The 25,166-nt window shown below is 39.3% G+C and overlaps 1 protein-coding gene across 2 annotated transcripts in view; it reads right to left on the bottom strand.

Moving 5' to 3' along the window:
- Positions 1 to 526: 526 nt before the first annotated feature.
- The window catches only part of RAB8B (RAB8B, member RAS oncogene family), a 67,284-nt gene continuing 42,644 nt past the window's right edge, over positions 527 to 25,166 (bottom strand). The window contains exons 2-8 of one of the 2 annotated variants that reach the window (XM_007467202.1): positions 19,145 to 19,205; positions 16,075 to 16,135; positions 10,929 to 11,006; positions 9,849 to 9,938; positions 8,566 to 8,631; positions 5,742 to 5,792; positions 527 to 4,820 (exon numbers count right to left, since the gene is read on the bottom strand). In XM_007467202.1, coding sequence (XP_007467264.1) covers positions 4,728 to 4,820; positions 5,742 to 5,792; positions 8,566 to 8,631; positions 9,849 to 9,938; positions 10,929 to 11,006; positions 16,075 to 16,135; positions 19,145 to 19,205 — 500 coding nt within the window. In that variant the 3' untranslated portion in view covers positions 527 to 4,727. The remainder of the gene's footprint in view (positions 4,821 to 5,741; positions 5,793 to 8,565; positions 8,632 to 9,848; positions 9,939 to 10,928; positions 11,007 to 16,074; positions 16,136 to 19,144; positions 19,206 to 25,166) is intronic. The other variant, XM_007467203.1, reaches the window with a different exon arrangement.

Below are 25,166 nucleotides of genomic sequence, written 5' to 3'. Positions count from 1 at the left end.
AACTTGCAAGGACTAAGAAGGGAAGGACGATCAATTTAAGGCTGCAGTTCTATAACAGAATAACCTCAATGTATGCTGAATCAAGAATGAGCAGGAGCTCTGGCCATTTTTCTCAGTCTTTAAGGAACTCTAGGGCGGGGCCGGGGGGGATCAATTAGGAGGTTGGCATTAACACATACACACTAAAATATATAAAATAGATAACCAACAAGGACCTACTGTACAGCACAGGGGACTATACTCAATATCTTGTAATAATCTGTAAGGGAAAAGAATCTGAAAAAAAAAAAAATCACTGAATCACTGTGCTGTATACCTGAAACTAACATGACATTGTAAATCAACTACACTTCAGTTAAAAAATAAATAAATAAATAAAATTTCCCTCCAAAAAAACAAAAAGAACTCGAAGCAAGATGTAAAGTTTGCTAAAATATCTCAAGTCTACCATGGTTTGAGACACACACCTAGCAAATTAGAAGAAACATTTTAAAAATGTGCAATCCATTTCAGAGAGACATAAGTATTTTCATTATGTAGTTTTTATTTTAGACGAACATTATTGTAAAAAAAAGTTCACCTGGAATAAAATCCATTTTTTCTTAAAAAAAACACAGCATCATTATCAGTACACAGTTAATGAATTGGCTTAAACAAGAGTAACAACATGACAGGTCCACTTTATCTGCAGGAGCTTTTTCACATTAAGCCATTGGAGCAAAAGTAAAATATGCTGAAACTTACAGTAGGATGATTCTATGGAAAAAACGGATATTTCCCATTAGGGGCATGATTTTAGTCAAATAGTTTACAGTATTTAAAGGGACAGTGTCAGCTGCAAATAAACAAAACCCATGTGTAAGGCCACAGGAATGAATTATAATTAAATTCACATTTTAAAAAAAGGTAAGAAATAAAACAAGAAGTTCTATTAGTTCTTGGCAATAAGAAATGCAATTGCGTATGGCACAAGCATTTCAAAAAATGAAGTAAAATTTGAAAATATCCCTAATTGTTTGCTAATTTCCATTTCTGTAAATTTCATTTAGTTTTTTTCATACTGAACATGACACCCATTAATTGTATTAGTCTGAAAAAAGACCAATTCTACTGTAAAATTGTGCTAGCATTTGAAATTTTATTAGTATATCCTGTCCATTGAGGTCCCTCTAGGACAAGGAATTTCATTTTTAGACATTCCCCCACCCTCTTCTTTGGCTATAACAAGAAGGAAAAAGGAATGTCCTTTCTGTTGAAAGAAAAATTATAAAAAATCTGACAGCAGAAATGAGTGCTTAAAATCAGAGAAAAGTAAACCAACATAATGAAATGCTATTTTAAAATTTTAAGCTTAGAAGCTCATCTTTAAAGATTAAGAACTAAATTTATAAAGAAATCTAAGTCATGAACTAGGAAAGGAAGTCTGCTTACACGTATCACTTACTGTTCACAGGAAAAACTATAAGCCTTAATACAGATTCTCAGCATTCAGAACCTGTAAAATGAAGTTATAATCTCTTATTTAGAAATTTCTGCAAACATTTATCTATATTTCACAGCTAAATTTATTAATGGAGACAGGAAGATAATACTTTTTTTGCGCTACTGGGTATGACATGTATGTTCTATCCTAAACTACCTGCTACTTTTTCCAATGATGCCTTTAGTTCAAAACAAAACATATAGTCTAAATTGTGTTGGATACTTAAAGGCTGGCTCACTGTTTTTCTACTAGGTATTAGAATACTAGTTAGCTAAATGAGGTATAATTAAAAAATAGTCCTTCAAAGTAAAGAGTATAGTCTTCTGAAAATTTATAACAAAGACTGCACAAAATGTTCGTGTAAATAGTAAGAAACCCTGCAGCACCTCCTAACTGATGCACAGGTGGATTATTTTCTCATAATCTGTCTGAAGTAAAATATAGCTAAAATAAGTTCCCAGTGAAACGCTTTACAATCAACTGATTTACATGCTACTTAGTTACAGCACATTTTCATTGTCTGATACCCTCAGACTCCATTTGAAAAGGTCTAGTCCAATCATTGTCAAAAATTAGCACACTGATAATAAAATGCAGCCACTGAACCACTAATACTGCTGCAATAAACCTTCATGTACCTTTATCCATAAAACCACAAAAATGTTCACACAAAACTAGATTTCAGCAGGGAACAGACAATTATCTGCCACTAAATTCATCTACAAATAGAAAAAATAATGCACTATATGTACATTATTAAGCAAAGTGGAATATTTATTAGGGCATTTTACCATGCAGAAAGTGAATCTCCTATGGTCTTAGCTCAAATTATATACAATTTAGCAAAGCCAAATGTAAGAAAATAGCAAGGACAATTTATTTCTATATAACAGTATATATACCCCCAGTTTGCTGCTACTTCAAAGAACACTTTTAGACTCATCTAACTTTTATAGGCTCTTTCAAAGGGAAGTTCATGGAGACTAGTTATTAACCCATATGAGACAACAGAAGAGAGAAGGAAAAAAAACAAAAGCAAAGCATTCTGTTTAAAAAAAAAAAGGCTAACCACAGTATATGTCAGTTTTGGTTTGCAGACAACCCCTGAGATATAAACCAAAGTGTTAAGACACCAAAGAGTTGGAGGTAAATTACTAAGAGAGTTACATTCATACATGGTGTCATAGCACTTGCCTTTTAGAAATTACCTTGTTACCATCCAGAAAGCTTAACTGCTGGGATCTTTTTCTGAAAATCAGTGAATACAAGATGTTTCTAAGAAATTATCTTTTTTGTTCCAGAAATCTATCTAATTTTAAGAAGGTAGACTTACAGTCAACTTTTGATCAAGGAACTACTGATTTTACTGGGACACCAACTGGTGCCTTTAAGCCTGTAAGTAAGTACAAAAAAAAAAAAAAAAAGAAAAAAGAAAGAAAAAAGCAAGGAGACTGAAATTTGTGAACAATAGATGTAGTGAACCCATCAAAAATAGCTCTGGTATATATTTCCTGCCACTAAATTGTGCATAAGTTTTCAAACAAGTAGTAAAGGTTGACTGGTCCAAGTATTCTAATGATACATCTTAATTTGAAGCAGAATTCTCTGCGGTAACAAGCAATCCATTTCCACTTTCATCTCCCAGACATAACTATCAAGCGTGATGGTAACCTTTGTGAAACAGAACAGGCCTAACAGGAAGAATAATTATTATTTCCTAATCACCTCTTTATTACTCCCTTCTGTGTTATGACACTGAAGGCTAGAATAACAACAATGAATTTGGCACATTAAGTTAACACTAAATACTTTTTTTTCTCACGTGACGGTTTCATCTACAAAAGGCATACCAGTACCAGTGTTTGGTGAGAAAGGCAGCTAAGTTTTTTGGTTGGCTTTGGTCCAAATGGCTGGACCAAGTTCTGTAACAATGCACCTGAACAGATGGAACTGGGTTCTACACATTCAACAACAGCTGTTGTAAAACTGAAACCATGCTCATATTTGCTCTAATGAAAAGGCAAGACTTTTCCTAGAGGCTGCACTAGGTCTAATTAATCTTATTTTTTAAAAAAAGCCCAAATTTTAAAAAAAATCATTATTTTCACCATTACCAACAGCTATCTCTATGAAATTTACATCCACAAATTAATTTCTATCCCTATAGGTAAGCGTTCTGTGAACTAAGTCTAAATCTAACTCGTTAATTCTTGCAGACAGGGATTATGATAAGAATTGGGCATTACTACTAAACCAAGAGCTAAGGAGTGAATCTAAGAAAAAATATATTATGTTTGCTGATGTGACAGAACAACAATTAGATGCTGAAATAAAACCCTAAATAGTGTGTCTCTCTGTCTATGTAAAATTTCAGTTTAAGAAGCTTACACTTAGAAACAGAAAACAGTGTTCAAACATGTTATGTTTTAGGTGAGTGATTATAATAGGTCAAACACAGGAAAGAAGAGCAAATACAAAACTCAAGAAAAGCGACATTAAAGTGATTTCCAAATACAGTGTCAATAGATTAGGCAGAGGTAATCAATAAATCACCTGAAAAAGTGATTTATTCAGCTACCCAGACTCTCTGGCAAAAAAGTCAGGAAAGAAGCAAAACTCTAAACAATCTGAAGAAATAAAGAAACTGTGGCCTTTGATGAGCAGATGGGCATTTTTATGAATTTTTAAGATAAAGTTTATCAGAATTTAATGACTCTTTTATTTAAGAAAATCAGAGCCCTTAAATAAATGCTAACAATGCAATAACATTTGGCCATATGAACCTGACCAGATATGCCATAATTTTCGTATATTAACCTCTGCTTTAAATGTTCCACTCTTTTTTTAAACATTCCCGAATGCAAATTTGTCTAGAACCTCATCAGAAGTGTGCAGATGTGAATCTCAGATTGTGCTGTAACATGGAAAGGCTAACAACTGATGTGCAAAGTGAAAAAGAAAAAGATAGCAGCTTCTGCAACACGCAATAAAACAGAGGAAAAACAAGTTAAGCCCTGCACGTGTCTCCACTTCATTGTTTCCACTTTTGAAAGAAGAAGCCTGTTATCTTGATGGGCCATGAGGCTGGAATCCACTGCACATTCTGTGTGCAGAATCTAGGTCTAGGTTCAGTGGTGCTCTCAGTAGCAGCCAGGCAGGATGATTCTGAGGCTGGGTGACCTGTGCTTTCAGAGAAGCAGGAAAGGGTCCTCTAGGTGTGCTGCAGTCTCTCAGAAAGAGTTCATCAAAGTAGCGAACAACGGAAGAAACTGGTCTTCTTTGATCGGTTTTCTGTTATTTTCACTGGTCCACCTGCCCCTGATGAATTGCCGTCATTCTAAAAAAACAGAAAATGGAGTTAGCAAGGAAATAAAAGTTTCATGGTTTGAGCCCAATTACCTAAGAAATAAAAATATATCTAACCATGCCATAAATGTGTCCTTAGTAGTGTGGCTAATTAGGAAGGGAACTAGTTAAGCTCTGATGTTGTCTGTTTCTTTGGAAACAGTGGGTTAATATAGGAAAAATATTTTAAGGCTAGCACCTAATATATTAACCACATATTAGGAAGTTCCTAACTCCAGTTCAAAAAAATTATAACCAAAAGAGTGTAAAGTTTCAAGGGTAATAATGGAAACAATGTTAAGATACTGGTACAGGCAACCCCTTTCTTGGAGGTAAGAAGAGTTGGTAACATAAGGTATACAATTATACGCAAGATTCAGGTTAAACCAAACTTTCCAGGATGTCGTAATGATTCATCACTGAGATTGTTTCAAATTTAAGCAAACTTCAGTGACTTTGAGATCATAATTATATACTGATATAGAGAGAGATAAAAAATTTAATTTTGCCATTATTACTTTAATTATTCTGATCAAAATTCAATTAAAGACCACTTAATGGGGATATATGTATATGTATAGCTGATTCACTTTGTTATAAAGCAGAAACTAACACACCATTGTAAAGCAATTATACTCCAATAAAGATGTTAAAAAATAATAATAAAAATAAAGACCACTTAAAGAGCCAGAGGAAAGAACTGAAACAACTGCAGCTCAGAAATAAGAAATTTGAAGAAACAGAAATAAGAACCAAAGTTTAATAAGCAGGTGAAAATGTAAGTCAGGGAAAAAATGGGTTTATGTGAATATATTATAATCAGGCCTATCCCTTTAATTAAATAAATAAACACAAATAAGAAAACAAATTTAAAAAAAGCATAAGGAAAATAAAAATTATGTGTCATACAAACCATTTTTCTGTTGAGTTTTGTCATTATATCCCGCGCAAGTGTAAAAAATGCCTAAAGGTAAACCAAAGATTTCATTATTATATGTTTATAATATCTTTTAAAATAGAAATGTAGCCTTTATTATTTCATTATAAAATATAAATATATTACTTTGAGGTTTTTAATTGAGAAAAGAACATAATTGCAATCACAGTAGACACATGACTACTGTAACTTACTTTTCATTTATCATATCATAAAGGTTTTCCAGTGTAATCAAACTGTCATTCATCAAATATTTTCTGCACATAATATCTGGCACAAGTTCCTAATATGACACTTGTTGAACTATGGGTATAATAAGATCACTTGGGAGGCAGAGGCTCTAAAGCTCCTGGGCATCCCCAGAGTAGGGCACAGTTCCTGGTCTAGGAGATGCTGAATATCTGTTTGATAAGTGAAGGAATAATTATGAATTACCCTATAGCTCTAAAATTTGTTTTCACAAAAATCTCCACCTTTTATTCCCAACCTCCTCTCTTTCAAATTGCTTTCACTCTTATACCTGAGAATATACAACCTCCCGTGTCGCAACACTGCAAAATCCCAACAGTTCCTACAGCTCAGCTAAATTCCCCACCGTGGAAATCAGTGAAATAGAAGCAGGACAAATCTCAGTGGCATTTTATGCCTAGTGCCTCTTGACCCAAACCCAAGCCAAACGTTTTTAAAACCTCTCATCCCTGGGACTTCCCTGGTGGTGCAGTGGTTAAGAATCCGCCTTCCAATGCAGAGGACAGGGGTTCGATCCCTGGTCGGGGAACTAAGATCCCATATGCCTCAGGGCAACTAAGCCCGTGCGCCACAACTTAGAGAGCCTGTGTGCCACAACTACAGAACCCATTAACTGCAACTACTGAGCCCGTGCACTCTGGAGCCTGCGTGCCACAACTAGAGAGAAGCCCAACTGCTGCAATGAAGAGCCTGCCCGCTGCAACGAAAGATCCCCTGTGCTGCAACTAAGACCTGACGCAGCCCAAAACAAATAATTAAATTAATTAATTAATAATTTAAAAACACCCTATCATCCCTACTTTGTTTCTACATGACTCTTAAGGCTTCCTCAGTTGTCTCCATGCTAAACCCACTGGTATGTCAGTCTGTTCCCAAACACTCCTAATGCCCCCCAAAAATGTTCAGCAAAAGGATTATTATTAAACCAGTCAAAAAGAAGCAATATGATAACTACGACTTTCACTCACTGTCAGTGTCTCATTGTCACACTGGCCACCTGTGAGTCAAAGTTTCTAAGTAAGCCCATCTCAGTTTTTGAGGCTAAGTTAAAGCCCTGGGAAAACTGCTAACATCTGCAGAACACCTGGCCAGAATAAGCAGCTCGGGCAATCCCCAGGTCTATATTTCCATAGCTCAATGCTCTCTTCTCTTTTTTTTGTTTGGCCACACCGAGCGGCTTGCAGGATTTTAGTTCCCTGACCAGGGAATTCCCAACTCAATACTCTCTCTAAGTCACAGGTATGATCAGGGCTCAGGACTAACAGAGACTGAAGCCTGCTCCGTTAAGCCAGGGTACAGAGCTCATTCTGTGGCAGCACTCCTACGTGGGCCATCTCAGTCAGCAAGCTTTTCTCCTGTCTCCACCATTAAACCTGACTGAAGAGGCTCCCCTCTTTCTGATGAAAGGAAATCCTTTTGTAGCAAGCAGAGGGAAGCATTTTTCTGCATATCTATGCTTGAGTAAATAAATCAGTAGTAGAGGCTTCCTGTTTCCTGACACCCATTAGCCAACCTGAAAAAATGACTGTTAGTTACTTAAAGAAAAAGTTCTGATCCGTGTCCACTAGTCGAGTCACTTAAGTAACTCAATTTTTAGCCATATGTCATGGTGAAGAATGAATAGCTTGAGAAATTAAATGTTTATGAAACCATCAGTTTTATTGTTAAATAAATTACATGTATTAACACATAGTACATGTAGTATTTTTATAATCAGTTTTAAAAATATTCTTAAAAAAGAAAATATTATCAACAACTCTACGCTTGGTAAAGAATAGAAGACCTGGGGCTTCCCTGGTGGCGCAGCGGTTGAGAGTCTGCCTGCTGATGCAGGGGACACGGGTTCGTGCCCCAGTCTGGGAAGATCCCACATGCCACGGAGCGGCTGGGCCCGTGAGCCACGGCCGCTGAGCCTGCGCGTCCGGAGCCTGTGCTCCGCAACGGGAGAGGCCACAGCAGTGAGAGGCCCGCGTACCAAACAAAGGGCAAAACTGAACTTAACCTGAACTTCCATCTTCTGTTCAGTGACCCATTTTTGGTTTTTTTTTTGGGCTGTGTTGGGTCTTCGTTGCTGCACGCGGGCTTTCTCTAGCTGCAGCGAGCGGGGGTTACTCTTTGCAGGCTTCCTCAATGCAGTGGCTTCTCTTGTTGAGGAGCATGGGCTTCAGGAGGAGGCGCGCGGGCTTCAGTAATTGTGGCCCGAGGGCTCAGTAGTTACTCCACAGCACGTGGGATCTTCCTAGACCAGGGCTCGAACCCGTGTTCCCTGCACTGGCAGGCAGATTCTTAACCACTGCACCACCAGGGAAGCCCTGTTCAGTGACTCTTAACTGAGCAATCTAATATATCCCATGTGGAGGACGGGTGTTAGAAATCCAACAACCAGGATCCACATAAAAGTCAGAAGCATAAACGTTTACAGAATGGAAGTGGAGTTCCCACAAGGCATTCACTAAGTCAGAAAATATCAAGGCTTGGAAAGTTGCTTGAACACAGGCACCTAAGACACTAATGCTACTAGGTAACAAGTCACCAAACAATTCCTTCTCACCTCTTCTACATTCGTACTGGATTTTGCACTTGTCTCCAGGAATTTAATCCCATAGTCAATTGCTAACTGAAAGACAAAGAGAAACATTTAAATTCAGTGCAAGTTTCTTGAACATACAGAGCATTTATATTTTTTAGGTTTTTCAGATTCCTAAAGGGAGAGTACCTAGTTCAGAACTCCTGTGGTTCTCAAATTTCTTTGCTTTCTTCTACTGTATCATGTTTGAAATTTAGATATCTAACTTCATCACCACAAGTAAGTAAAATGGCAACACTTCCACTCAAAACTTAACTTCAGTACTTCCCTTCTTTTTGATTATACCTGTAGTTCTCTAATAAAATGACTAGCAAACCTATGAGACATTCACCCCTATCATTAATTTGGGATCCATTTGCCCCTTTTATCTGCTCCCAAAGTACAAACCTCCAACAGTTCCTATTGTAACTTTTCATTATTTTTTAATAAATTGGTGCATAAAAGAACAAAAGCTTAAAATACTAAGTAGTCACTGCTTGGGTTTCTACTGATTGTGGCAAATTGTGAACCCTTCTACATTTCCATCTATTTCCAAAGAGTTCCCAGTTCATTTGCAACACCAAGATTAAGTGAATGTTTTTAGGGGGAAAAAGTTCGCAGTGCGATTGAAAAATGCATTTTGCACGTATCACTAAAAAAAGTCTAAAGCAAAATTCCAAGACTTAAAAAATTGAAGCCTCTAAGTCAATTTGGAAAATGTCAAAGAAATGAATATGTACATGTAATAAACTCTTGTTTTGCAGGACATAAAATAGAGAAATGTCTATAAATGATATCCGTAGCTTAATGAAGAGTTTAAAACTCCATATGACCTAAATCTAATGTGTAGTAAAATATTTTTAGAAAAAAAAATGAATTGAAAAATGATTACTGTTGAAACTTCACCTATCCTACTACTTTTTTTTTCAAAGAGAATGAACTGGTTTAACTTCAAAACTGGGCATTTACACACAGATATGGAAGAAATAGCCTGAACTCTAAGCTGCAGGAATCTGAAAAAGGACCAATTTGTATCTCCCAGAAAACAGCAAATTCTTTAGGAATGAGTCATGACTACACAGTATATGGAGTTGGAGCTCGAATACTAATTCATACCATTCAAGTATGGATTACAACCCTTTTGTTGTTTTTTTAACAGATTAAAATATAGATGTTTTTAAAACTTAAATCAATAATTAAATAATAGTAAGAAAATGAATGCATAACGTGAGTAGATTCCAATCTTTATGCATTCAGTTCAAATTTACCTTCTCCCCTCTTTCTTTTGACACTTGTCTTTTGTCATTCATATCACATTTGTTGCCCAGGATCATTCTTTCAACATCTGAAGAGGCATGCTGCAGGGAGAAAACAGTATGTCAGACAAACAACCTGAGAAAAACACAGTTACTCAACAGGCAAATCTTAACCTGTCAGAAACAGATCCAGAAATTTAATTATAAGACAAATAATCTTTCACTCAACATAAGGCCTGATTAACAAAAAATTTTAAAGATGAGAGGAGGGGAAAGCTACAGCATAAGAGTCCATGAGAACATTTTTCCCAAAGGCTTGCAGTCATTCTCATGTCTTTTTTGGTACATGAACAAACAAAAATAAAACTTAAAGTTATCTAACAAAAAAACTTCCAAATGTTAGTTTGGGTCAAAGAAGGGAGAACACCTCAGTACTAAGTGAGCCAATGAGGAAGGTACTCTGGATTCTGAACTATATGAACAATAAATTCACGCAGGTTAATGTAAATGTGTATGAAATTATTTCACAGTCAGATTTCCCTCTGAAATGTCAAAGACATTAAAAAAAAATCTTCATACCAATCAAACTGGAACTAAACCAAATTTTAAATATCTAAGATGAAGAAAATGTTAGAAGGGCAAAATGATAAACTGCTGGAATAAAGATATATTTATGCCCGTCAAACAGCACAGCATGGTGGAATAGACAGAACCTGAGAACCAGAGGTTTTAATCCTCGCTCTCCTTTTTAAAGGCTCTATGAGCACATGCAAGTCACCTCTTTCTGGCCTCAGTCTTCTCATGTGTAAAATGGGGGCTTGGATTAAATTATTTTCAAGATCAGGGCCAAGTTGAAAATTCTGTGAAACTGCTCCTCTGTCTGCACCTCCCCCCAGTCCAGCAGAGAAGTCAGACTGGCGGTACCAGAGATGTCACCCTCCCTGGCACTCCTCAGAGCAGCGGGCTTGACCTGCCCGCGCCCTACTTCCTAGCAGCTCAGCTGAGTGATAGGGAGACACTCATAAAGGGAGGAGCCCTTTATAAGCACCCAGCAGGACTCTTCTCTAGTATCCATTCTGTTTCCATACATACCTCTTCAATGTTTCTTATCCAATTTTTAATATTGTCAAAGGACTTTTCATTTGTGATGTCATAGACCAGCATAATTCCCTGTAAGAGGAAAAAAGACTGTTATTTAGTGCTTCATACATTTAAAGTTAAGGAATATAATGTCAATGTACTCTTCTCCTCCAGAAAGCTTGTGCTTGTCCTTTTTCTGTCTTTATAAAGGGAATTTATAATAAGACTCTATAAAGTACAGAGAAACAGAAATAAATAAAATCTTCTGTTGTCTCACCATGTAAATAAATACTCTGTTAACATTTACTTCACTTTTAACCTGTAATGAATTAGTGATTATGGTAAAGGTGATACACCCCTTCTACCTGACCTCATATAATAAAACTGGCACCAACTGAAGCTAAAAGGATGTTTAAGTTAAAATAGAGATAACATTGAGAGTAAGAGGTAATCGCTTCTGTTGTGCACTTGTTTATTCTAAGTAGAAATTATCTTGTTTCTGACTCTTATACTAAGATTGTAACCATATGGCTTTAGATTTATTTCTTTTTATATGAACTGACTGAAATGTTACTAAACTAAAAAAAGTTACTAGTTGTCTAAGTAAGTCACAGACACTTAAAATATAATGCATTTGTTACACAGTTTAATGAAAAGCATCCTCATCATATTTTAGAAGACCCCACGTCTGGTATTTTTAAACAGTTTATCTTCTAAATGTTTCAACTGACACCTGTATGCTACCTATTCCAAAATCTGTATCACAAGACCACATTTTTGTATTAAGTGCTAGACCCACCCCCCCGTCCATCCATTTCAACAAATATTTAGTGAGCACCTACTACGTGCCCGATAGTACACCAAATGCTACTAGTAGTGAATAAGATAGGCAAGGCCCCTCCTTCTCATGGATGACTACCAAAGAAAACAATGAACCAATAATTATATAATTAATTATAATTTAGACAATCACTATGAAGAAGCATGAGGCGCTCTGAGTAAAAATGCTAACCTAATATGGTTGAGGGGCTGGGGTGGCTCAGGGAAGGTTTCCCTGAGAAAATGACATTAAAGCCAAGGCCTGAGGGCTGAGTAGACTTGAACTGGGCAAAGGGGTAGAGGCTGGAGTGAAGAGGGGAAGCCCTCAGTGCCTGGGACATAGCAGAAATGTGATAAATATCTTGCTCACCAGGAAGGCCCAGAACCTACTAGGTTGAGTAAAAGACTGTCAGCTTGGCCCTCCCTGGTGGCACAGTGGTTGAGAGTCTGCCTGCCAATGCAGGGGACACGGGTCCGAGCCCTGGTCTGGGAAGATCCCACATGCCACGGAGTAACTAGGCCCGTGAGCCACAACTACTGAACCTGCGCATCTGGAGCCTGTGCTCCGCAACAAGAGAGGCTGCGGTAGTGAGAGACCCATGCACCACGATGAAGAGTGGCCCCCACTTGCCGCAACTAGAGAAAGCCCTCACACAGAAACGAAGACCCAACACAGCCAAAAATAAATAAATTTAAATTAGTAAAAAAAAAAAAAGACTGTCAGCCTGGCAAGAGTGCCCAGATCCAATGGGAGAAGGGCACAAGATGAGGCCGAAGACATAGACAGGGGTCAGGTGTGCCTTGGAGAACACTGACAGGGCATCGGCTCCCAGATGGCCCCTGTGGTCACCGAAAACTCAACTAAGTGAAATAGGAAGTTGTCTTTGTCCCCTTCAAATCTTCTCTTCCTCCTTGTACTCTCGTTTTGAAGAAGGGCAATACATCCCTGCCAGCCAGCCCAAGCAGACCCCTGGGAGTAATCTGCTCCACCACTAGTCAGTCACTAAGTCCTGTAGACTCAACAACCTCCACATTTCCACAGTCTGATACCCCACACGCAAGGCCTTACTCACATTCTCATCAATTAGCCTTTACCTGGATGACTTACGTCTCCCTGCTTTCATTCTTAACCTCCTCTAATCCACTCTCCATAAGGGCACCAGAGTTATCACTTCATTACTTAAAATCCTTTGGCATCTCGCCATTGTACTCATAATTAAAATTCCTTAAATAGCAGGCAAAATCTTTCAGGGTCTGGCTTCCAACTTTGTAAATAAATACAAAATATAAATGTAAATAAATATAAATCATATAAAATACACATAGATAAAAGAATCCAGGAAACATAGTAAAATGTTAACGGAAGCTATCTCTTATGGTGGTGGGATTTTAGATGATTTCTTAGGATTTTCAAAGCTTTCTATACTACATGTAACCTTCTGACAACCAGAAAAATATACATTATTATTTAAATTTAAGTGACAAACAACATTCTTCTCTATCCTCCCTCCTCCTAGCCTCAAATGCAAATGTTTAACTTTGGCTACACTGCAAAGTAGATTTTACAATTACCAAGGTAATTAAAAAAAAAAAATCAAAGTGGAGAACTGTACACTTAAACATTAAATTTTATGTTACATATATCTTACCATAATTTTTAAAAGTCTCAAAATGCAATCTGAATAATTCCTCATTCAAACAGCTTAGCTACCTACAATAGTAAAATTAAGCAAAAAACTGCCAGAGCTTTACTTCCCTTTGGGCTATGTGGACAACCTTGATCTTTACTGCTGTCTGTCAAGTAGCACTCTGGGTGGTTAGCACAGGAAGTGTGAACACAGTGTAGTGGTTAAGGGCACAGATTCTGGAGTCAGAGGTATCAGGTCTGGGCTCCACCACATGCTACCTGGGAGATCCTGGAGAAGTTATTTTATCCCTCTCAGTCTGCGTTTGGGGAATGAGGACAGCACATCTTCCACAATGGATTTTTGAGGATCTACTGAGATATTTTTTGTAAAGTACTTTACCTAGAATCCAGGACACAGCTTGGACTCAATAATTGACAACAATTATTACTTTATATCTTTGGTTTGAGTAGCAGAAACCCTTTGACTATTCCCTATGTTTCTAAGCTAACTGATATTATGAATCAGCTGGAAATACAAGTTCCGGTATACCAGGTGAAAACTTGATATATCTAGTATACATACCTTTAACAACAACGGCCTCCTAAGAGTTCACAAGACAGTACTGAGAAATGGCAATAATGCAATGATATGGTCCCTTTTCCCCCCAAAGCCAGATTGTCCGTCAGGGTTACTGCTATGCCTACAAATGTTGCTGAATAGTTTGAAACAGACCAAAGGACTCTGCCATGGTGTCAGACTCAGTACTGTTCTTACCAAAACGCTGCATACCTGAGCCAACCAAACTAGACCTGCCAGAACCACCACCTGTTGAAATGAGAACACAACGGCCCCACATCCCACTGGAACAGATGACGTGCAGGATCCAAGACTCAAGTAGAGCAGGATTTCCTGATCATGTATCTAAGATTGTTTCTAGGTCTGAAATTGTTCACTGATTCACTCCTTCAGCAAGTATTTATTGAGCATCTACTATGTGTAAGGCACCGGCATTCGTAGTAAAACAAGAGACAAAAATCCCTACCTTCAAAATGAAAAGGACAAGATACCTTAGAACAGCAACAATTTCTAATTATTTGCAGTAATGTGAAAAAAGGCTAGGCAGTAGATAAATGAAATCTAAATTAAAGAACACATTTCAATGATCTCTTTCCTTATACCATGAACTAGAGCTACACAGCCAAGGAAGACACTTGCTCCACATTCTAAGTGTTCTTGCCCACTTTGTATTGAAAACAAGCTTGCAAATGGTATCAATACATCATTCCTAGAAAATAAAGAAATTGGTCAATATAAAGGCCTGTGTCTATACGATGCCTCTAATCAAAATTACCTATAAACTATTCTAAATCATCCCTGTTAAGATGTTCTTATTTACCCCCAAAATCCTTTCTAGAGGAAATAAACAACAAACAAACTTCTCCACACAAGGTAAGTCCCTTCCCTTTGATTCCAATCTAAGCCAAGTAGAGAGTAGCTGACAATTGCCCTTCTTAAAAGGATGACCTTTTACAATCTTCAAAGTATTACAGGGTAGAGAACACATACATATAAAATGGTTAGTGGTATAGAGTCCCAAAGTGGTAGAGCTTCAAAAAGGAATTCCCAAAAGGAATCCCCAACTTCTGTGTGGGGATGTCACTGGCACTCAAATACTGGAGGGTGAGTGGCAGTGGAGGAGGAAGGGCGAGCAGCATGATAATAGAGGGATCTGTGAATTCAGATCACACCTTCCTGCGGCAAAGGGACAGCTAAGACCCCTACAGCTCCGTCACATCCACACCACTCTCAGAAGCACAACGGTCTTTTATGCAATGAGCTGGGTAAGTTGGCAGCTGGCACCCCAGAGTCTACTAGGCTGGGCTACGTGATCTCAACTGTTCAACCTTCCAAGACTCCCTGAGCATATTGGGTTTCATAATCATTTAAAGCTCCAAGTTATACCTGGCTTAGGCCTAAAAGCCAGAGATAAAGCCCTGTTCTGGGTCAGACGTTTTAGGCTTGGTTCAGTAGAGCTCAGCTTCTAAGCTGCCTTATTCACCACTGTACTCACAGCATCACAAAGAATCTACCCTGAGCCAACAGTATAATGGGTTGTATAGATGAAGCATCTTAGGACGGAAAAGAGCCAAGTGACGAGGTTATGATAACAAGGATAAGGCTAGGATATAGCACAGAAGGACCTGGTAGTCAAGATTCACCAGATTCTAAGCCTCAGAGAGTCACAGATCATTTGGCTACTTCCTGGCCAGCTGGCAGAATGCTGGTGGAGGCGACTCCAGAGAGATGAGCCAATAGGAGTGGACGTTGTGGACCTGGTGAGAGATAAGGGATGACGGTGGCAGGGCTGAATGGGGAGAGGGTGCAAGAAATGAATATTTAGTCACAGCGCTTGTGGTTTGCTAAGATTTGGCAAAGGTATTAATACAAGGACAAAGCACAAAAATATACGATCACTCAGAATGTGTGGAGGAGCTCTAAAACATCTCCAAGCTAATTACATGATTAATATAATAAAGACCAGTGGTAGCGTACACAGCTACTAAACACAAAACGTAAAAAACCCTTTAAATGTCTTGTTTGCACATCAAAAAATCTATTTTCTCCAATGTACTAGACTCTAGCTTGAATCCTACAAACTTGATGAATGAATATTCATGTTTCACTTCCACAAAACCCTAAAACACACTCACCATAGCTCCTCTATAGTATGCTGTCGTGATGGTTCGAAATCTTTCCTGACCCGCTGTGTCCCTAAAATTTAAAACAAAGGAGAGAGTGGTTTGCAAAGTCATCACAAGTATCGCTGAGGAGACACTCGAAGCTGTAGGAGATATAATGGTGGTCTGCTCACAAATGCAGTGGTTTCAGGGAGATGGGGAACGAGACACAAAGGGAGCCTGTTGCGCCTCTGGAAGCCTGTCGGGAGCTCACAATGACTTGGGTGAAAAACTTGGACCTTGATGACAAAAGCAGCAACAGAAAAATGCATGGTCCTGCTAGGAACTGGCATGTGTTCGTCAGTCAGATGAGGAACAGAACAGAGAATAGTTCTAAACTCTTGGACTCCTAGAGGCAGTTCTAATCCTTTTTATAAATGCCCAATGATTAAGGCATTTTGCTCTCTTGACTGAAAGTCTGATTTCTGTACAAAGCAAGCAGTTGGGCTGGACTTACTACCGTGTAAATTCTGCTCAGCAGAGCACATTAAAATGGGTCTCCTCAAGAACTTTTGCAGCTCTAGAGCCCATGATTAAATGAGACCATGGAGTTCAACACATAATTGTTGACAAAGACTTCAAAATATGAACAATACCTCAAAATTACATCAACTTGCATTTATTCTTGCTTTTTTGGAGAATGACGTGCCATTTGAATACATTCTGAAAAATGCCAACATTTCGAATTACATTTACCAAAGCAACCCCTATAAAGGAAGTCAAGTTTCCTTGATACCTGGGAAAAAATCAATATTCCTAAAAGAAAAAAGAAGCATTTGTGGAAATATACTAAAAATCTAACACACAACAAACCCAAATGAGATAAAGGCCTAAGGGAAATATAGTAAATTTAAAACATTAATAAATACCTTACCATTTATGTATACCTTACATAAAATGTATACCTTACATAAAATACTTCCACATGGTGCTCAAATGATGCCCACCACAGCCCAGTGTGGTGGTATTACCATCATCCTTGTTCTACAGAAGAGGAAATAGGCTCAGGTGGGCTGTGGTCCCAGTTCTGCCACTAAACAGCTCATACCCTTGAATGAGACTCAAGCATTCTAGGCCTTGGCTGTTTAGTGCAGGCCCTGGCCTCACGGTACCATCATCTTATCCTGCCATCCTCTCACTGATCAGGATTAGATACACAGGCACTTGTCTGGGACTCAGCAAACAAATCATGAGGAAAACAGGGGCCAAACACCGCTGAGCAGACTAACCATATTTTTTTAATTTATTTATTTGCTACGCACGGGCTTCTCTAGCTGCGACGAGCGGGGGCTACTCTTCATTGCGGTGCGCGGGCTTCTCATTGCGGTGGCTTCTCTTGTTGTGGAGCACGGGCTCTAGGTGTGTGGGCTTCAGCAGTTGTGGCACGTGGGCCCTAGAGCGCAAGCTCAGTAGTTGTGGCGCACGGGCTTAGTCACTCCATGCCACGTGGGATCTTCCCGGACTAGGGCTCGAACCAGTGTCTCCTGCACTGGCAGGTGGATTCTTAACCACTGTGCCACCAGGGAAGCCCAGAATAACCATATTTTGATTCTAACATGCTACTTGATTTAGAACCAGCTCTGCAGCAAGGATGGATTTGGCATCCTAAATGCAGGTCATGAAGATTGAATGGAGACTACTTTACTGCCAAGAGGACTGATAAATAGTGCCATGGGGTTCTAATTAGCTGATTACCCACAGGCTCCTAGAAACATTCCTTATTGTTATGATCAGGACTGTACAGCACAGAGTCAGAGATTCGCTTTGCTTCCCCCTTAAAAAATTTTTTTTTTTCTTTAAAATATTTGACTCTTATTAAATACCAACAGATGAGAAGAGTAGCTTGTGGTGACCTACACAATGTTTTCCAGTGAAGTATATGGGGAACCTCTATACAAAGCTAATACATGAAGCTGACACAAGGTTCCAGGAGATTTGGGTAGTTGTCCCAGCTCCATCACTAACCCAGACATATGCCTTCAGATGAACTTAACCACTCTAAGTCCCAGTTTCCTATAAAGGAAAGGCTGGCGGATTTCAATATAAGGTTCTAGTTCTATCCCGGTTCTGAAATTCAAAGAAGAAAAACAGCCTATGGAAAAAGTATTACTTTATTATTTTGCCCTGCTTTCCTTCTTAAGTCTATGATACTCTAAATTTCTAAGCTTTGTTTCCTGCTATTATTGTCACACATTAGGTCAGTAAACATCATCAAAAAACCTTCCTCAAGGCTCCAAATCTATGTGGCTCCATGGAAAGCCCTACACTGAAAGCAATTAAAGAGGTTAAAAAATATATATATATAAGAGTTTGAGTTCAAGCCAAAAATATTCAACCAGGCAATCTGCAGGAACCATATTTATTCATTGTAGTGTGACAAATTCTTGAGGAATTAACCAGTCGGAGCTGGCTGATCATGAGATCTTTGCCTTGCATAGTATAACATGAGAGATGACAGGCATGCCCTTTCCCTTCCTTATTCCCCAGTGCAGTGTTCCCCATTTTTTCTTTAAGGAGAAGAAATATGCAAATAAATGAGAAAATATCTGAGCTGGAAGGGAACTCAGATGTCATCAGTCTGACCAATCAATTTACAAATGAGGACAAGCAGTCCCTAAGAAGGGAAGCAAATAACACCAAGTCTTTAATTTAGAGGCTGGACTCCAGATCAGCACTTTGGGGTAGGAACTTTGGGGTTCCTACCATTTGACTACTTTGCCTTATCTGATTTCACAGCTGCAGCAACTACAATGGAAAAATAACTGACACACTTTAGAATTTAGTTTCCTCCCCTATAAAATTAGCATTTTCGAAGAATGAGCTCTGAAATTTCTCCTGGCTGTGAGACTTAATGATATCATCCTTACCATCCCACTCTTGGTGAAGATACCTTTGAACACCTACCCATTTCCCCTTGGTTCTGATAAAGAAGTTTTAGCTACCAAACGATACCTCTAATTTACCACAATTCACCTTTTAATTCCCACGTTCAATTCCTGATTAAGGTAGAAATGCTGTGTGCATATATATTTTTTTTACTTACCATATCTGAAGCTTAATTTTCTTTCCATCTAGTTCTATCGTTCTGATTTTAAAATCAATTCCTGCCAGAAAAAGAAAGAAAAACATGCTAAATTTCTTCAAATATAATCCAAGTCTTATTAGGAAAAGGACAAAGATTTCTTTTGAAAAAAAGCTCTCCAACGCACTGGAAAATGTGAACACAGAGAGGGTGTGAATGGTATGTTTCCTCTGAATACAGGCTGAAGAAAGGAATGCTAATTACTCTGCAAAGATTTTCCACACATGTTAAATGAAGGGTATTATATGCCTCATTATTTTGACACAAAATTATTTTGACACATCCCTCAAAGGTACATAATTTAGATAGATGGAGAACATGCCATATTTTCCACTTCCTGAAATACAGATAAACAAAGCTTCCTACCCACCCCTCGTGCCCCGTCCTTCCCTAAAGAAGGCCGTGAGGCCTCTTTATGTTTTATTTCCACCTCCTTCCATTTGTTTCTTTAGAATCTGCAACTGGTTAAAAGAAAGAAAAAACAAAACAAAACCCAACTATCTGAAGGCAGGGATGAGAAAGCCTGCATATTTATTTTTATACAGTTAGCAAGTACTTTACATACATGTTAATAAATGTTCCCTTCATCTTTCTGGCTAGTGCTGAAATAGCTAAAAGGGCTTTTAGCCCTGGCTGCACTTTAGAATTACCTCAAGAACTTAAAAGAAAAGTAAAAATACTCATGACTAGGCCTGCTCCCTTCCCCAAATTCTGAGATTCTGACTTAATTGGTCAAGGATGGGATCTGCGCACTAGTAATTTTAAAAGCTCCCCAAGTGATTCCAACCTGAAGCCAAAGCTAAGAAGGCACTCAACCAGCCTGACAGGTAGCAAGTGAAAGTCATTTGTGGCTCCAGCACTCAACAGTTCAACCCCTCCCTCACCTACTTCCCCCCACTATGGTAGCTCAAAACTTAACTCAGCAATTTCAACTACAAAGAACCACAAAGTCCCTCACAAATACCAGCATCCTCTACCATTTAACAGGAACAGGCTGCTGCTCTTTCTGAAGGGACCAGTCAGTGAATACAGCTCGCTTGCGATTTGCTAAATCCTCATCATCTGGCTACTCAGCTTTGTTTCAGATGTTTCTACTCCTTCACATTCTCTATAGAGCCCCTTAAAGTGGTTTCCAAGACATTTCAAGAAAACGTCAATTATGCATCCTCTAAAGTGACTGAAACATTAACTGCAGCTATTTCGAGGGAGAAAAGCCTTCAACGGCTACATTATTTCAGTATTTCTACATATTAACACTGAGAACGCCCAAAAAGGCTGCTTGCCGGCTCCAGCTTCATATATGGCAAAGGCATAAACCAAGTGGATTTGCCCCTTCTTCTCTGAGTGGCACTTTTCCCCCAGGGAATCTTTTCAGGTACGCTTGTGAATCTTGAAATACGCAACAATCACACCCAAGCTAATCCAGCAGAACAGCTTCTTATTCCTTCCCTTCACTAATAACCATGTAATGTTAACAAATACAATCTCATACCCAATACCCCCAGGTTATCTGGCTCACATTTCCTCCTCTAAGGTACCTCAGTATTGCAGGGTCTGCAGTCACTGAAGCAAAACTGAGCAACATAGCATACATATTATTGTTAGCATCACAGAGAATTCACTGTGGCCATGATTCATTTAAGATTTAACACATTTTCATTGTGATTTATCTTTTTATATATCTCTAAATCCAGTGTAACAAAGACCCTCTAGGGATTCTCTCTAGCCTTTATCTCTTTTTGGTCCTCTCATCAAGAACAATGCCAAACACGCGGTAGGCAAGAAATGAATGTTTCTTGATGTTAACATTTTTTAAAAATTCACAATTTTCCAAATTCATAGAAACAGAAAATAGAATGGTGGTTATGAAGGGCTGAAGGGAGGGGGCGGGGAAGGAGAGCTGTTGTTTAATGGGCATAAAGTTTCAGATTTGCAAGATGAAAAAGTTCTGGAGATCTATTTCACAACAATGTGAATATACTTAATACTACTGAACTGATCACTGAAAAAATGGTTAAGATGGTAAACTTTATTTTATGTGTGTGTATGGGTTTTTTTTTAGCACAGTAAAAAAGAAGAAAAATTCATGACTTTCAAAATACTTACTGTATCTCCAGAAAATAACTTCCTTAACTGGAAGACTAAAGTCATCCAACATTCCATCTTTTAATAGTTCATTCACAGTTTAAGTAAAAGATGATGGCTATCAAAATGCCTGCCAAATGAATACTTTTCCTTATTCTATTTTATTAAGATGTAACTCCAGTTCTTTCAAGGTTGTTTTTACCTGTAGTCAGAAGTCATGGGCAACTTTTCCACCTTCATTCAACAAAGCCATTTTGAGGCGCCATTAAGTCTCAGTTACTCTCCATTCAAGTGAAACATTGAGGAAACTTTCTACTGACCCAGACTTTTGTTTTTTGTATTTGTTGGAAGGATTACCTTTCTGTTATTGGAGGAGGTTCTACCATTATCTGTGATACTTAACCGTCTGTTCACTATTCAGAGGTTTTCAACATTTTATAAGAGTTGTGAACTGGTATTTAGCTTTGGATGCTGCTGCTATCAGGAGCCAGGTGACAGACAAATGCTGTAGAGCACAGTCAAATTAGCACAACTTGAATTTCACTAAAAATGGGAAATATCACTTATGTTATTATTGAAAAGCCCTGGCCCTGGAAGTCAAAAGACCTAGACTGTGGGCTTCCCTGGTGGCGCAGTGGTTGAGAGTCCACCTGCCGATGCAGGGGACAAGGGTTCGTGCCCCGGTCCAGGAAGATCCCACATGCCGTGGAGCGGCTGGGCCCATGAGCCATGGCTGCTGAGCCTGTGCGTCCAGAGCCTGTGCTCCGCAGTGAGAGAGGCCACAACAGTGAGAGGCCCGTGTACCGCAAAAAAAAAAAAAAAGACCTAGACTATAGGTTGGGTTCTGTCTTAATAACTTTTAGGAGGTTGCCTATCTGTTCTGAACCTCCACATTCTCATCCATAAAAAAGGTTAAGAGAATCTCATTAGATAAATTAGATCATGTGCTTGATTGTGCTGTGGGAACTCTGAAATTCCACACAGATGTAAGACATTACACATTCAGATGCTATTATCCGGCAGATCTTGTCACCTCATGCATGGATTATGGTAATAGCCTCCCAGGGCGCTGTGCCAACACCTCTTGCTGGTCTAATTCCCCTGCATGCAACTGTGAGAACAGCTTTCAACAATCCCTGTGGTAATGTCACCTTCCTATTCAAGAAGCCATGGATCCAACTTCCTCGGCCTGGCAATCCAGCCTTCCCCCCAGGTGCACTGCTCTCCCAACACCACCACCCTCCCAGCCTCTCTCCAACTTCGGCCTCTGTTTCTCTCACTGGGCCCCGCACCTCCTCCCCTCTGCCCGTGCATGGCTACCTCACTCGGCAGCCTTCTCTGAGGGTGCCACCCTACCCTGCGGTCCTCTCCACTCAGGCCTGTCCATCCCTACCTCCAGGCCTGGCTTTTGCACAGCAATTCAATACTGTGTTACTGGGTTTATTAACATACTGTCCTAAATTGCTCTCACATCAAGCAAGGGTTCCATCCTCTCTTTGCCAGTTAGGTTGCACACAGAAACATGTATGCAGTAGATCATAAATGAAAGGTTAAATACCCTCTGTGTAATTAAGTAAAGGTTAAATTCTACTAAGTGTGGAGAGAGCTAAGAAAACCTTGGAAGTTCAAAGTTTTGTCAGCATACTCTCGTGAGAATAGTAGGGACGCTGAGAAATCTTATGACACTAAGAAAATGAAGATCTCTACATTACAGTTAGTTTTGACAATGATATCAGTAGAATATATAGTGCGTTAACACTTACTATAAAGGAAAGACAACTTTCTGAGGCTACTCCAGGATTAAAATAACCAGTCATAAGAATGATAATATCATTATATCAATTAGGATGCTTTCTGCTGCAAATAACAGAAACCCCAAATCAAACTAGCTTAAGGTAATGTGTCATATGACAAGCCCAGTGGTGAGCTGGGGTTCAGAGATGGCTCAGTCCAGTAGTTCTGGCTCATTTCTGTGCACCTCCTTTGGCAGATACTCATGGGAGTATCAATTTCATCCTCTGACTGATAGCAGTTCCTGACTACAACAGCAATACTGAGAAGAAAAGAGATCATCTTCCTGTGCCTCTCTCTTAAAAGTGAGGAAATGTTTCCCCAAAGCCTCCAGCGACCTTTCCTTCATGTCTCATTTCTGGATTTATAACCAAGGGAATGTCATGTTCTGGGGGCCAAGACTGAGCTCCTCAACTAACCACTGCCCCGGGCAGTTACCAAAATTGGATTAATCTAAACCCATCCCTAAATTGAGATTAATCAAGGCCCATCCCTGGAGCTGGGTCACTCCCCCTGATCCTGCTAAAAATAGGAGAGAGGGGAAAGCTGTTGGATCCATCATGATATCTGTTAGAATAATACAAGTTTATTTAATAAAATTTTATATTCATAGCTACATGAAACAGAGAGATCCTAACAGCTATCACTACCACTCTGGCACGAAAGTTATTAAACTTCATGATAACTACACTGCTTCTCTGAAGGTAATTTCTCCTCATGTTCAGCCATGAACAAGAAGGAAACAAAGGACAAGGAGCAACCCAAGTAGCTGCCACAACATCTCTGGGCTAAACCATGATCTTCGCTGTTAGGAGAGTTCCCAAGCCCACAGCTCCAAAGACCTGGCTTGTGCTCTAGCCCCAGATGATTAGAGAATGTAAAGGAGGAGGCAGTCATCGGCAGCAGCAAGAACCAAAACTCATCCTAGCAGTAAGGGAGCAATTTTTTTTCCCTCCCTTTAAAAGGACTATACAATCTCAAAAAACATAGCTCCTGAAGAGGATTTAGGGTCAAAAAGCCCCATGTATTTCTTTTTTTCTTAATAAATTTATTTATTTATCTTTGGCTGCGTTGGGTCTTCGTTGCTACGCGCGGGCTTTCTCTAGTTGTGGCGAGCGGGGGCTACTCTTCGTGGCGGTGCACAGGCTTCTCATTGCGGTGGCTTCTCTTGTTGCGGAGCACGGGCTCTAGGCGCATGGGCTTCAGTAGTTGTGGCACGTGGGCTCAGTAGTTGTGGCTCGCGGGCTCAGAGCGCAGGCTCAGCAGTTGTGGCACACGGGCTTAGTTGCTCTGCGGCATGTGGGATCTTGCCGGACCAGGGCTCGAACCCGTGTCCCCTGCATTGGCAGGTGGATTCTTAACCACTGTGCCACCCGGGAAGTCCAAAGCCCCCTGTCTTTCAATAGTCTTTTAGAAACATCATTTTTTGGCACCACATAATACAATAATTCATGTTCAAAATTCATGTTCAAAATGACAACCCTGAGTCATCCCACCTCATGAGCAATCCATGAGCCGCCAGGCTTCATGCAGCCTACCTGGCTGGCAGCACAGCCAACATCTATGCTCAAGAGAAGACTCCATCATTGCTTCCATGTTGCTTGAATATGCCCTGACATTAATTTTTTGATGGCACCAGTTTTCTCATTAATATTTATTTAGTCAATAAAATAGGAAATCTAAATCGTAAGAAAACATTCGCAAGGGACTCAAAACCATTTTTCATTCTGAATTTAAATACATACATACACACACACACACACAACACACACACACTCACTAACAGATTTTTATTTTTTCTGAATTGATTCCCATGCTAAACGGGTGCTCATCACTGATACATATTATGTAGCATAAGGAGGCACCGAGGGAAAAATGAAAGGAATCACAGAATTCTAGTGACCATTTAGTCCAGTCCTCCCCCTGTGCTGAAGAAAACTGAGGCTCAGGGAGACGCAGCAACTTACCCAGATTCACAAAGGTCAATTCAAAACAGGGTTAAAATCAAATTTGGGCATTTAAAGATCAGGCCTTCCTGAAGAGATGCATCCAAGAATGTCCACATCTCCCTGAGGAGGCCTCCTCTTTACGGGTCGTAAAGCACTAG

This window comes from Lipotes vexillifer, unplaced genomic scaffold, assembly GCF_000442215.2.
Source record: "Lipotes vexillifer unplaced genomic scaffold, Lipotes_vexillifer_v1.1 scaffold1654, whole genome shotgun sequence".
NCBI classification, from domain to species: Eukaryota; Metazoa; Chordata; class Mammalia; order Artiodactyla; family Lipotidae; genus Lipotes; species Lipotes vexillifer.
This window is presented reverse-complemented; position numbering and strand designations above follow the sequence as displayed.